Here is a 14,123-nt window from a genome sequence, read left to right as displayed (position 1 = left end):
TCCATGTATAGAAGGACAGATGTCAAGGCAAAGTTTGCTGGCTGAAAGTTCAGTAGGCTGTGTGAAGATCCCGTCACGGTAGAGTCTTCACTGCTCGCGGCCATTTCCCCTATTCGTCATGCAGCATGGGTCCACCTGTGCTCCAGAGTTTCGCCGACAAATGACAAAAGGATGGAACCAGTGAATGCATATAAGCGCTTTCCATTTGGAAGTTACTTGCACACAAACAAAGGCGAAAGACGGAGGAGGTGGAGGAGGAAGGAAAAGCAGAAGTAACTCACCTATTACTCTGTAACGTCTGGGGGTAACCTGCTTTTTCCATGCTCCCTCCCTCCATGTTTGGTCCAGGAGGTTGTATATAAAAGGGCATGCCAAGGTAATCAATGCTTCAGTCTTTCACAAACCATCAAAGTGAAAACGTCGGCTTTAGGTTACTGTAGCAGCTTTTCTTTTATCTCCACGACCGGTAAGAATTTTGTATTATATCAAAAAGAAACATACCGCTTTGGTTTTGGTAACGTGTTTCATTTCTTTCCCAGCGTTTAAATCTCCATAAGTCTTCAGTGTATGAGTGAAATTTGTGAACACGGTGAAACGTTTCTGTGCTTTTCATACATGATCGTAGGAAGTGGGGGGGTTAATGGGTTTTCCATCTGTCTACTTGTTGCAATGGTTTGACAAAATTCGCAGTTTGATAGCCACAAATTTGGCATTTGTTGCGCAAGTGGTGGTCAGAAAATTATTTTTTTTACTTCTACCTTTTGCCTTAAATTTTTTTCTCCATTACACCGTCCATGATATAATCTCGTTACGAATGTCTGGAATGAAATAATACTTCAAAAGCAATGAAGCTTGCGAAGTTTCTGAGGACTCCATAACGTTACATCTATTCCATATTCCTTTCTAACAAGTTAGATTTGTCGTGATCTCCGAACCTTTGTAACACAATACGCTTCTCTGAATTGTGGGATGTTAGGCTATGCATCCACTAATTGGTTATATCAAATTTATATAGTGCAATCATATCTCCGGAAATACTAACAATCCAGCTATTCCTCCACATTCCCCATTTCAACCACAAACCTTGCAGCAAATAAATTACCGAATAACGATGGTGATAACTCAATCACATTAGTTATTCAGGTATATCAGCACATCAAGAATAAGTAACTAACCTAAAATTGAGATGGGGTATGCGGTAGGGTAGATAGTTGAGGCACCATGCTACAAGCCGGAAGGTCGCGTGTTCTGTTCCCGATGAGGTGGATTTTTCCAATTGACCTAATCCTTCCAGCAACACTGTGGCCCTGTGGTCGATCGGAGCGGTTTCTCTCATATTTTATAACCTTCTACCTACAATTTTTGTGGCACACGGTAGCGTGCCAGCCTGTATTCTAGAAACAGGGCAGATTTGTTTATTGTTTATATAAGATTAGCGATGAAGACGGGAATGGAACCCGACCAATGGCTAGTGTATTAGCTTATCATCCAAACGTTTCCAAATTCGATTCTATTTCCACATATTTTCAATAAATACAGGAACATCTATTATAGCATGTGAGGTATGTGGTTCCCACCTCGGTGACTATGACGGTTACTGTCTCTTGGAATGTGGCACCGTGTAGTCTGGTAGAAGTTGACCGGTGGTTTGGAGGACAGTACCTTCTCCGTATCGCACAGTAATTCTTTGGCGGAGGAGAGGGATTTTTCTGCGAACACCAAGATACTTCGTCCACACGCTTTTACTCTGAAGATGAAGGCAGCAAGTTACTTCGAATCGTCCATAAAGTTCTGTAAGAGTACACTGCATCACATCACAGAAGACACTTATTCTTGTAATACTATAATGACCGCTATCCAAAACGTTTGGTAGACCTGTATGAAATATGTGTGATACAGTTGGTATTGCTTAGTTACTGACAACGTTGTATAGCAAACCACACACGAGAATAATGCAGATATATGGTCACGCGGTCAGACAAACTGAACTCCGTGGCCTGTAGTCCGCACGCGAACTATACCGACCGAGCGGCCGCCGCTTGTCGGCTAGGTTAGTCTCAACTTTAGAGGATAGAGGGTGTTGCGTGGTCAGCGCAACGAATCCTCAGGGCAGTTAATCTCGGTTTTCTAGACCGGAACCGCTGTTTCCTTGAAATAGCTCCTCGGTTATCCTCACGAGGCTAAGTGGACCCCGTTCCAGACCCACTACTTCTCAGAAAATGTGGTAGCGCCGGGAATAGAACCCGGGAACTCTGGATCTGTAGGCAGGAACTCTGACCACTAGACCGCAGAGGCGGCTGCATCGCGTGGAGCTCGTGGAGGCAGTCATATTGGCGCCGGACTCCTGAATTGCTGAATAAGATTTTCACTTTGGAAACATTAATCATATTCCCTTCAGTAATAAGGGACTGTAAGAATGGGATCCGGTCCGAGCTCACCCATCTCGCACGCACGCGCACACACGATGAAAGTTGACTAGTCTCTTGAATCTAGAACAGTGTTCATACAGGCAAGGCACGGTGAGACTGCATATACGTGACAGACAGCAAGGACGGTAGCAACAGGTGACTTCAGTCACTCTGCTTTCACCTTCTTCATGTCGCTGCTTCTTTGTCCCTAGAAATATCGGCTTCTATTCTCGCAATGAAACATTCATGACTAAATAATATAAATTCAAGTCGGATTATGTATGTGGAGAAGAGAGGTTATCCGTAATGTCTTATGCAAACATAACCAAGCTTTTGTCACGGTAGAAAAATTGTACTGAATTTAAATAAATGAGTTCATAATGGGTTATCTCCATCTGTATAGCAACGAACTACGGACTGAACAGGTTTCGATTCGAGGCAGAGGTATTTTTCTTCATAGCCTCCAGACTAAAGGCCCGAAGTCCAGTTATAGAATAGGCTAGAGGAAGGATGGAAACAAACAAACACATACACACTGCAACTTAGATAATAAGGACTAAGCACAATAGCCGGAAGCTGGTTATCGTGACTGAGGTACGACGTATTTCCTCTTTTTCCTCATTCATTTGAGGCGAATTCCGTCAATATATACACGCACGTACCTCAAAATAGGCCGCGCCATAGCTCGAGCGGTTAGTCTCTGGCTTCCCATCGCGGCGGACCGGGTTCGATCCAGGGTCTGGTTAAGTGGGATTTGTGGTGGACAAAGTGGCGCTGGGGCAGGTTTTCTCCGAGTACTTCGGTTTCCTCTGCCAATCTTCATTCCACCAGTTGCTCCACAATCACCCTCACCTATCATCTTGGCCTGGTACAATAGGCCAGAAGTGGCCGCAGTACAAGGGGACTTAGTCCCACCCCAGTAGCAATAAAAAATACCTCAAAATAGGATATAATCCGATCATCCTACAGCTTTTCTAGTGCGCATTTCACTGATTGTCTTATCATTCCACGAAATACAATCTCAGCAATTGAAAGCGACGCTAAATACGTCAGGAACAGGTATGAAAACTTGTACACATCTGAGATTCTAGTGAAACTTGTTTCGTTGTCCTTACTCATGATGCAGGTCGCCGTCGCCAGAGTCTGCGACCTACTTGCTCTACAGTTTCAAGCGGCATTTCACTGTAACAAGATTTCTGGACGCTTCCACTGACAACCACAGTGTTTATGTTCCTTAATGTGAAAATTCCAGTAAGTGGAAAGTTCTTAAAAGCTGTTCCCACCTATGGGTGCAACGTGTTAACAGAAACAAATTTCTGGTGACGTATGAACATTGCAAAGGGCTAATATGGAGGAAATATTACTACATGAATTTAGGCTGATTATTTTAAAGTTATAGTATGATTTGTTTAATATATGAACAGTCTCAAATCATCAATTTATTTGGGTGGAGTTTAAATACACCAATCAGTAACATCAGATGTAACTATTGTATGCCTAATTCAGTGACCTGATCATAAGGTCCTGGTTTCGTGGAAACGGTTCAGTTCTGCGATACTTGTGGATGGCATTGAATAAGGAGGTCTTATAAAATGTCTCGTGGACTTTTGGCAAACGAAAACAAACTTTTTGGGGTATGGTAAGATGAGTCATCAATAATGATTTCGAAAATACTCGTAACTGTCATGGCCTAATCGGAATTCTGTCCCGACGTTTGCCCGGAAGCATACAGGAAAACCACGAAAACTGAGGATAGTGGGTGTCTTGTCCGAGATTTAAACCGGACATCGCTTTAAAATTCGCTTAGTGGGAGGTGGAGTCCAGCTGGGTCCACTCGGCACGGCGGCCACTGATTGGCCTATTGTACCTGCCCCGGTTGATTATGATGATGGAGAATTTGGTGGAATGAAGATTGGCAGGGGAAACCGAAGTACTCGGAGAAAACCCGCCCCAGCGCCACTTTCTCCACCACATATCCAACTTGACCAGACCCGGGCCGCCGCGGTGGGAAGCCAGCGACCAACCGTTTGAGCTATGGCGCGGCCTTAGGACATCGCTTTAACGCAAGCCCGAAGCGCTGTCGCCACACCGTCCTGCCCGGAAAGCAAAGTTAGCCCCACATTCATCAGATACTGCAGAGGAAATGGAAGTGTCTTGGACCATTACGTCAGCTATTTACAGATTTGAAGAGGGCTATGAATCAGATAGAAAAGAAGTATTTTACAATAATATCAGTGAAGATTACGCAGTCGATATAGAGACTGACTACGGGTTTGACAACCGAGGGGTCGGTTGGGTTCAAGAATTTTCACTTCTCCATGTCGCCCAGACCGGCTATGGGGTCCACCCAACCTCCTATCCAATGGGTACCGGGGGCTCTTTCCCTAGTGGTAAAGCGGCCGGAGCGTGAAGCTGACCATTCATCTCCAATTAGTGTCGACGTCAAGAAAATATGGATCTATACATCCATTCCGTCATATGCCTTCATGATGTATTGTTTAATTAGTCGAAGTACAGGGACAGCTTTACTTTTACCTCACTGAAGTTGGTACACCCTACCCATAAAACTAGTTAGGCTAATTCCAGTGCATGTAACCGATACCTGGAGTAAAGTCCGCGTATATTGAAACGTTTGTCCGAAGTATTTTCTATTCAGAATGATCTGGGCAAGGAGATGTTTTATTGTCATTGCTTTTGAATGCTTTAGAATGTCAGTATGGGGGCCGACGTACATCAGGAAGAGTTAACAGAGAGGATTTGCGGCCTGTCAGCTTTTGGTTTATGTTGATAATGATGATTTATTAGGCGAAGATAATGTCTCTTTTAGTCGGAGGTGTGAGGTGATATAAACTCCTTTGGTGCTGCGGCGTCAAGATGGATCTATGGTACAAGCCTGTAAAAATTCATGAGCTTGGAGCGGTTGCGTAAAGATGACTGGCACGGAACAGCGAAATTTTCGGGAATGAACCTGCGTCACTGCTAGTTCATGTACCACAGTTCACACATGGGCTATCCTGGGTTTGGATCCTGGTTTTGGTAGTGATAAAGCCGCCGATTAACTGCCTCAGTTTTGACACAGTTGGTCGGAAGTATAAATGTCATAAAGATAAACACAGAAGCTCTATTTATCTATGGAGGTCAGACTTTTATTTTTTCCCTTCCAAGGTTGCACCAGCGTTTACACTACCGAATGCTATGCCATATACTGAGTTGTTTTCATCCGACATCAATAAGTGCACTGTCATTTTCTTTGCTCGGACCAACTCAATGTCTCGCAGTCTCCATGGACACACAAGGGACCAACCGGTTGTTATGAAGTATGTCACATCAGGTGCCCCATCTATATAACACCTTTTGCTGAGTGTCTGGAAACAGGGGAAGCTGCCTTGTATGGGAATTTGTCATGTGAGCGATCTCTGGGCAGTGATGTTCGCGGGTATCGCATTGTGCTGGCGCGACAAACATCCATATAGAGTGACATCATGCTGTCCGTTCAGGCAGCCCTCCTTCAGCTCCACCAGGAAGCGTTACGCACTTACGAATGGGTCACACTCGCTTGACTCACGGACATGTGTTGCGCGGTGATCCGACATGCAGTCCCAACTCTCTGTGGGAAATCACCTTATTCTTCTAGAGTCTGTCATCGAATGCCCGCTTTATGATAAGGACAGCACATTCTCCTCTCAACGACTCATTGCGTGACAACCTCCGGGGAATACCCATGGTAACATGTCGAAGGTGCCGTTCTTGAACAGTATTTTTCTCTCGAAGTAAATTTAACGTTTGAAATGTTATGCCAATTTTAAGACTTGTACTTGTTTCTTTACACGTAATTTTGGACCATCGTTCCAGACCACTGTAGAGCCTTATACTTGTATTAATGCCGGTTTTCAGTTACTGAGGTCTTAACGTTCTCTTGGCCTCTGTTTGTATCATCTGATCCATTTAGAGTCAAGGGTAGCAATTTTACATTCTTGGTTTGTTGGTTTTAATGTTATATTTCTTGTAAATAGGAATTCTGTTTTAATTGCTGTGAAATTCTCACCGCCGCCATATGTGACGAAACGTAATAAAATTATCTAACAAGAACACACTGCAGCTCCCTTATAAAGTTTAGTGCATGTTCCGTCGTCGTAATTCCTGTATAAAGTGAAGGATATTTAAAAGTTACAAACAAGAGAGATTTAATTGATAAAAAAAAGTAAAACTATCCCTGTAACAGGCTATGAAGGCCCATAGGGTTGTTAGACCTTGAGGGTCCCACATTATCTAGACACTCGGCTCAAAGATGGCGGTAAGGTTGTCAGCCTTACGCGCCGGCCGCGCTTCACTCCCCAGGAAAATTATTTAATTAATTCCTGGTACTCATAACAATAATAATTATCTATCTTATTTTATATTTTTTATAATATTTTAAGCTTGCATGTGTGAATTACAGCTGGCATAATACTACAAACGACACATATGGCCTTTCCTTTAAGAATTGTAAAAATTGTAAACATTGACCAATGTAAGGGAATAATAGCAGAAAAGTAGAGTGTTACTGTAAAATGACTTTCCTGATGATGGCCTGAAACATGTCGTAAAGTGAAAAGAAGTGCAATTTCTTCAATTTATACAAGAATTGTGACGACGGAACATGTAATAAATAGTTAACACACAATATGATGCTAAGAAAACATTCCTCATGAATATTAATTTATTGTAGTTAAGGAGGTACCCGTCTCTATGGTCTAATGGCCAGAATTCCTGGCTACAGATCCAGAGGTCCCGGATTCGATTCCCGGCGATAATAGATTTTCTGAGAAGTAATGGGTCTGAAACGGGATCCACTCAGCCCCGTGAGGATAATTGAGGCGCTATTTCAGGGAAACAGCGGCTCCGGTCTAGAAAACCGAGATTAACGGTCGTGGGGATCCGTTGCGCTGTCCACGCGTCACCCTCTATCCGCAGAAGTTGACACTAACTTCGCCGACAAGCGGCGGTCGCTCGGTCGGTATAGTTCGCTTGTGGACTAATGGCCACGGAGGAGGAATTCTGTTTCATTGGCCGACGAATTCAAAGTCGATCCTATTGCACTGAGCTACCGCCTCTATCCACACATTAAACAAGACGACTGGAAAATGAAGATTAGAAACTGGACTGAATTTGTAATTCTCACAGCTATGACGAGTTTTGTCTACTGGGATATAAAGCAGTGTACTTCTTGCTGTGCTTGCTGCCTGCTCATGCAGTTTCCTTCTTTGATTTACTATTAGACTCTGAAGATGGAGGTCATATATTCTTGCAGAACTTCGGTTGACTTTCACTTGACTACACGGCGTTATATCCCAGAAGACATAGCTCATTTTAGAGCCTAAACCGATTGAATTCAAACTTGAGAGTTGTCTCTTCCTCCTTGCCGGAAGTGCTGACCGCAGCCACAAAGCTGTATGTGTCCTTCAGGAGTGGTTGTCTCCACACTGCTACCCCCACTTGTGTGTATATTGATAAGGTGACTGCTCCTTGCTTGCAGACCATGAAGTTCTTCCTGTGTTTGTCTGTGGCTGTCTTGGCCGTGGCTGTGTCCGCAGCAGAGGACAAAAAGGATGCTACCGCCACTGAGAGGCCCAAGACCTTCCGACGTCTAATCCCCGCTGACGTTCTCAGGGGTAAGTATCCAGACCATAACATATACCAGTGGGTAGACCAACGGTGGACGTGACTGCACTGTTTATTTTCGACTCTTCTGCAACAAGCAGTTCAAATGAAAACTTAAAATAAGCTCAGATGTAATTTATGCATCTGAACTACATACTAGCTAGATCTAATGGTTATGCCAGAATGCCGGGTCGGAAGAGCTTCATTAACTCTTTCACTCACTCATGCAGCTGAGCCCTTCTTGATAAGCTGCAAGTTATGCAGCTACTCAAGAACTTCCGAATGTTTTATGGAACCCGAAGGTTCATTACCGTCTTCACAAGGGCCCTCCAGCGGTTCCTATCCTAAGCCAGACCAATCCAATCCATACCATACAATCCAATCTCTCTGAGATCCATTTTAATAATGTCCACCCACCTACGCCTTGATATTTCCAGTGCTCTCCTTCCGGCTTTCCCACCGATATCTTATATGCATTTCTCCGCTTCCCCATTCGTGCTACATGCCCTGCCCACCTCATCTTCCTTGATTTGATCGTTATAATTATACTTGGAGAAGCGTACAACTTAATGAAGCTCCTCTTTATGCAGTTTTCTGCAATCTGCCGTCACTAAACCTCTTTGTGAACATTTTCGTAACACGATTATCTTTTACGGTGAGGAGCTTTTGGCCCAACCCACAAGCTGGAGGACTGCCCCTTGACGGCTGTCCGCGACTGCTTATTCAATATATTTGCAGCTTCCCTCCATACCTGGACGGCTTCTCCATCCGCAACCTGAGAACGCGACATGCCGTGGTGACAAGGGACTCGCCTAACATAGCATTAGCCCTTTAACGATTGTACACCCTGCTAGTCGTAGGAGGCGACGAAAAGGGAAGTCTCAAATCCGAGACAGTAAAATATTGTCGCGAGTCTCAAGGTAGTCGGACCCGAGAAAGACTGCTCTGGCAAGGACCAGCAGCATATACATCCTCTCGTCAGAGAGGGCGCCCAACAAAAAGAAGACCAGAACTGTGAAACAGTAATAAATATCTGGTCATTAGCTTCAGATGGGGTTCGACACCAAGACTTACTGACTGGCAGTCGCAATGTGACTTTGACTTGCAAAGCCTGTACTGACAGAGGACTTGTGTACACGTATAGTGCACAAGGAAGAAATTTCAATAACATGTTATATGTACGGCACGTACACTTGACGAAAGGCCAGGCATACTAATTAGAGAAAACCCCATCATCTGATCAGAGAGAATGTTACATAAGGACTATGACCGCAAGGGTTGAAAAAATATCTCTGATCTTGAGTCTTAAGGGGAATGACGCCAAGTCGAAGTGATTGGCGGCAAACTGCCAGTCGTAAAGTAACTTTGACTTTGACTACATTAAAAATGTAAATTTATATGACGTGTATTACTGATTTTGACTGCGGTAAATGACACACCCGCCCTCTCGTCAGAGAGGGTGTCCCACATCGACAAAACCGCAAGTGTCTAACAGTAATAAAAATCTCGTCTTGGGCTCCAGATGGGACTTGATACTGAGACTCACTGAGCGACTGACCATCGATCGTAACGTGACCGTGACTTTAACTGAAGCAATATCTGAGCCTTAGAGAGAATCTGACTGAGCCTAGATGCAGTTAGCAGCTGGGAGACAGACCCGTCGGAGGTCTTAGCAGAAAGTCGTCGCTGGTGGAGGCGTGGGAGGCGAAGGAGCTCCCATTTTTGTAAGTCGTTGCATAGCAACGCCGAGTTAGCTGAGATATGGTCGCCAGCCAGAACCGGAGCCCTGAGGGAACTACAGCGTAGGAAGCCGTTTCCAGACAACCGATAAAGGCTTAGAAAACTTAGTGTACGTTGTAGTGAACTGCAGAGTTTGTGAATTAGCGATAACGTTATAGTTACTTGTAGTTACGTTCTGAAGGTGTTCAATAAATTCCATTACCAATCCAAATCCCCGCTGTAGTCACGTGTCACCAGTTCAGACACCATCGTCAACCTGCAGTTAACAGACCACACAAGCAAAACTGCAAAAAAAAGTCCGATTTAAATGTACACCTTCATTAATCTTGATGCTTCTGAAACGTCTGAAACTGGACGAAAATATGACAAGCCTGCTCAGACGTGGTACAAGCTGCAAATATAATAATGTCGTGTTCCCGTCAAGGAAGTAGTCCAGATGTTATCCCGTTCCAACCTCAGTTGTCTTGAACAGTCATCCTTTGTTTCTTGTTACATTTGGGATGGATGACGTCATTAATTTGGAAAGTACAAGCGTCTGTGTCCCGTCATTGAGGTAAATCCATTCGTTTTTAGTCCAATATTCTGACCAATACAAAGTCTGTCTTTTTTCTTCCAAAATCTGTTGATTCTTCTTCTTCATCTTCGTCTTCTTCTTCGTCTTCTACCTTGACGGATCAGGCTCTCTGGCCTGTTCCCATTCAGAATTAATTCTGAAACTGTGAATCTTATAGACAGTTCGTAAGACTCCCTGGACGGGGGATCAGCCCGACGTAATGCCACTAATTGTACAGGGCAACGCAAACGCAGACATCCATGCCTCGAGTGGGATTCGAATCCACGATCCCAGTGGTAGAGCGGGCGAGGACATTTCATGCCTTAGAGGGCGCGGCCACTGTGATCGGCACCTGGTGATCTATTGTATTTCTTTCATTCATATTTTGCGTCATGCATCTGTGATTCTGTTTGTCTACGGTCCAGAATTCAGTATCGTAAAGAAACGCTGGGAACGCTACCACGCTAATAGATTGTCCTCTTATTGTCATTATTATTACCTGACCTGTGAATTAATGGGTTTGAGAGGTCGAGTCACGTGAGCTGGTTACTCAGACTTGTCAGTTCATCACGGAATCGATTGAAGACGCTGATGTATAGTAAAACTAACAAGTAACTATTGTCTCTGACATTTCCTCCGTAGCAGAAGTAGGCTTACTGACCATGACGTCTTAACATTGCACCTGGTAGTTAAGTAGGTTACAGTCAATTCAAATGTAGTAGCTACTTGTGACTTAGCACTTTTTTTTCCCTTGGCACTACAGCCCCAGTGGGCCTAGGCCTTCCATGAACTTCTCCGTTCACTTCGGTTTTTCTAGATCTTACACATTCGGTAGGACTCCTTGGGCGGGTGATCAGCTCGTCGCAAGGCCTCTACCTGTACACAAACACGGAAAAACGCGCACACACAAACTAAACATCCATGCCCTGAGTGGGATTCGAACCCACGATCTCGGCTTCCGAGCGAGCGAAGACAGTACATGCCTTAGACCGCTCGGCTACCGTGACCGGCCTGTTAGCACATTATAGAAATAAAAACCTATAGCTGTAAAGCTGACAATAAACTTAACCATATTTTTTTTTCTTTAATTTCCTCAATGCCAGTTGTAAAGCCATCTCTCGGTCATCAGAACCTCATTCGTGAGACGGAATGCACCAAGGTAGTGTTTTGGCCGTGCCATAGCTCAGACGGTTAGTCGCCGGCTTCCCACCGCGGTGGCTAGTGTTCGAGTCCAGATCAGGTCAGGTTATGTGAGATTTGTAGTGGAGAAAGTTGCACTTGGGCAGGTTTTCTCCGAGTACTTCGGTTTCCCTGCGAATTCTCATTCCACCGACTGCTCCACACACATAATCATCTATCATCCGGGGCTGGTACACTAGGCGAATTAGTGGGCGACGTACCAAGTTGACTCAGTCTCACCTCATCCAAAGAAAACGAATAAAATATAGTGTAACTAAAAAATGTAGTATTTTAGGAGACTCGACTATGAATCCTTCACTTCCAGAATAATGAAACGATACAAAAAACCAAACTTCTTGGCCTGTAGTCTGCAAGTGAACTATACCGACCGAACGACCGCCCCTTGTCGGCGAAGTTAGTGCCACCTTTAGCGGATAGATGGTGTCACATGGTCAGCGCAACGCATCCCCACGGCCGTTAATCCCAGTTTTCTAGACCGCAGCCTCTACTTGAAATATTGAAATAACTCCTCAATTATCCTCGCAAGGCTGAGTGGACCCCGTTCCAGACCCACTACTCAGAAAATCTGGTAGTTTCGGGAATCGAACCCGGTACCTCTGGATCTGTAGGCAGGAAGTCTGACTACTAGACCATAGAGGCGGTCCGTCAAACGATACACAGAGATAAAATTTATTTTCGAATATGTTCGAACAATTTTCATTATTCTTTTTAACCCAGATGTGGAACTTAAAAGAAGTAAGGAAGAATGCACTGAAAGCTGTAGCAGAATTGGAAGGAATGAAAGCAGGATTTTGCAAACTAAGAGGGATAAGGAAAAGAACGACCAAAGGCAAAATATATTACTACTGAGATGTTCAGAAAACGCAAGAAAGGGAGAATAATTTTGTGCACCGATGTGGCTAAACACAGATGAGGAATTGCCATATATAAACAGATGCACTTTACAAACATGACGTGTATAAGGAATATACGAAAATACCTACGCAGACGTCAGTAGGAACATAATATGGGGAGAAGGTGAACTGTAAATAGTGAAAAGTAAATAAAAATTGTGGAAGGGACTGTACACCGTAACAGCCAGCGTCAGACGGTGCAAAGTCTTACGTAATTACGTAAAATGAACTCAATCAAGTTGAACAAACCGGTGATGTCGCGGGATTAAAGCAGCAGATACAAGGTCAGGGCAGGAGTTTTTTTTTTCTTTTTAATTCGCTTAGTGGGGGGTGGAGTCCAGCTGGGTCCACTCGGCACGGCGGCCACTGATTTTCCTATTGTACCTGCCCCGTGTGATTATGATGATGGAGAATTTGGTGGAATGAAGATTGGCAGGGGAAACCGAAGTACTCGGAGAAAACATTTCCCAGCGCCACTTTGTCAACCACAAATCCCACTTGACCAGACCCCGGGATCGAACCCGGGCCGCCGCGGTGGGAAGCCAGCGACTAACCGCTTGAGCTATGGCGCGGCCTAAGACAGGAGGTTACTTCTTGTGGCTGATCACGATAATGAAGTGTCGAGTGGAGATGGTGCCTTGATAATACCATCACGGACATGAATTCAATCAAGATCGAGGCAGGAGGTTCACTAGAAGTGGAATCTATACAAAAAGGAAAAGTTTTCCTAAAAACACTTTCCCTTGCCATCACCGCGAACTTTTGAATATCCACAGACTGGTTACTGGCCGGTCCATCAGTTGGTGAAGACGGTGCAACATTGAAATTGAATTATGGGTATGTGACGTACTGTGAGAGATTTGAGGTTCTCACGGCGGTGAATAAGAAGGGATGTTACGTGGTGTAGTCTGGTAAAAGTTTAGAAACTGCACCGAACATGTTGACATAGCGGCGAGGCTCCAGATTCCTATTTTGGAGGTGCTTGGTTCGAATATCGGCTGGTAGACAATGTTTAGGTTTCGAAAACGTGTGCTCTAATACTTATCGGGACATCTGCTCCCTCGAACTGAGTTCCTTGTACTTTGCTTCAGTCGTTTTGAAGGGAATGCTGGGGTAGTGACTTGAAGTAGACACCCTCATCCATCGTTTGCAGTTCACTGTTCATAAACTTTAGTTCGTCATGATGTTCTAACAGGATTGACTCTGAAATGTATCGTATTCCGGGCTATAACGCTGTAGAATCCGGTAGAATGTCATTGGTGTTTGAGAGGAATGTTTCTTGCTTGACTCTGAAGATTGAGGCAACACGTTCTTCCAGAACGTTAGTGAATTTGAACCGTACTGTACGGCGTTACATACCAGATGCTCTCCGTCTTCATCAGATCACGTCACACAGTCAGTGCATGCGTCTATTGATAGCAAGAATCAACGAGCCGGAGGTGATCACAGACTTGACTCTGTGAAGGTGATGGGCGACAGAGTACGTTCCTGTACTTCCCCGTGGATGACGCAACAGACTTGTTCGATGCACCACGCGTCCCGTGCGGATATTGTTTTGCATATTGTGCCTGTAGTGGCTCATTGGTTGCAAAATCAGTGTCCTTCGCATTCATTTCAGATGCACCGAAATATATTTACCATGCGTTTAACGTCAAAATCTACATAAGAAAAAGTGTATGGGCGTCAGAA

General features: G+C 44.4%; 1 protein-coding gene across 3 annotated transcripts in view; it reads left to right on the top strand.

Moving 5' to 3' along the window:
- The window catches only part of LOC111865839, a 74,516-nt gene that overhangs the window by 53,100 nt on the left and 7,293 nt on the right, over positions 1 to 14,123 (top strand). For 2 of the 3 annotated variants that reach the window (XM_023854195.2, XM_023854192.2), the window contains one exon: positions 7,924 to 8,059. In XM_023854195.2, the coding sequence (XP_023709963.1) occupies positions 7,927 to 8,059 (133 nt within the window). In that variant the 5' untranslated portion in view covers positions 7,924 to 7,926. Of the gene's footprint in view, positions 1 to 393; positions 467 to 7,923; positions 8,060 to 14,123 lie in introns of those variants that run through there. The other variant, XM_023854193.2, reaches the window with a different exon arrangement.

Source organism: Cryptotermes secundus, unplaced genomic scaffold, assembly GCF_002891405.2.
Source record: "Cryptotermes secundus unplaced genomic scaffold, Csec_1.0 scaffold1158, whole genome shotgun sequence".
Lineage (NCBI taxonomy): Eukaryota > Metazoa > Arthropoda > Insecta > Blattodea > Kalotermitidae > Cryptotermes > Cryptotermes secundus.
The sequence above is the reverse complement of the archived record's forward strand: the minus strand, read 5'-3'. Positions and strand labels throughout refer to the sequence as shown.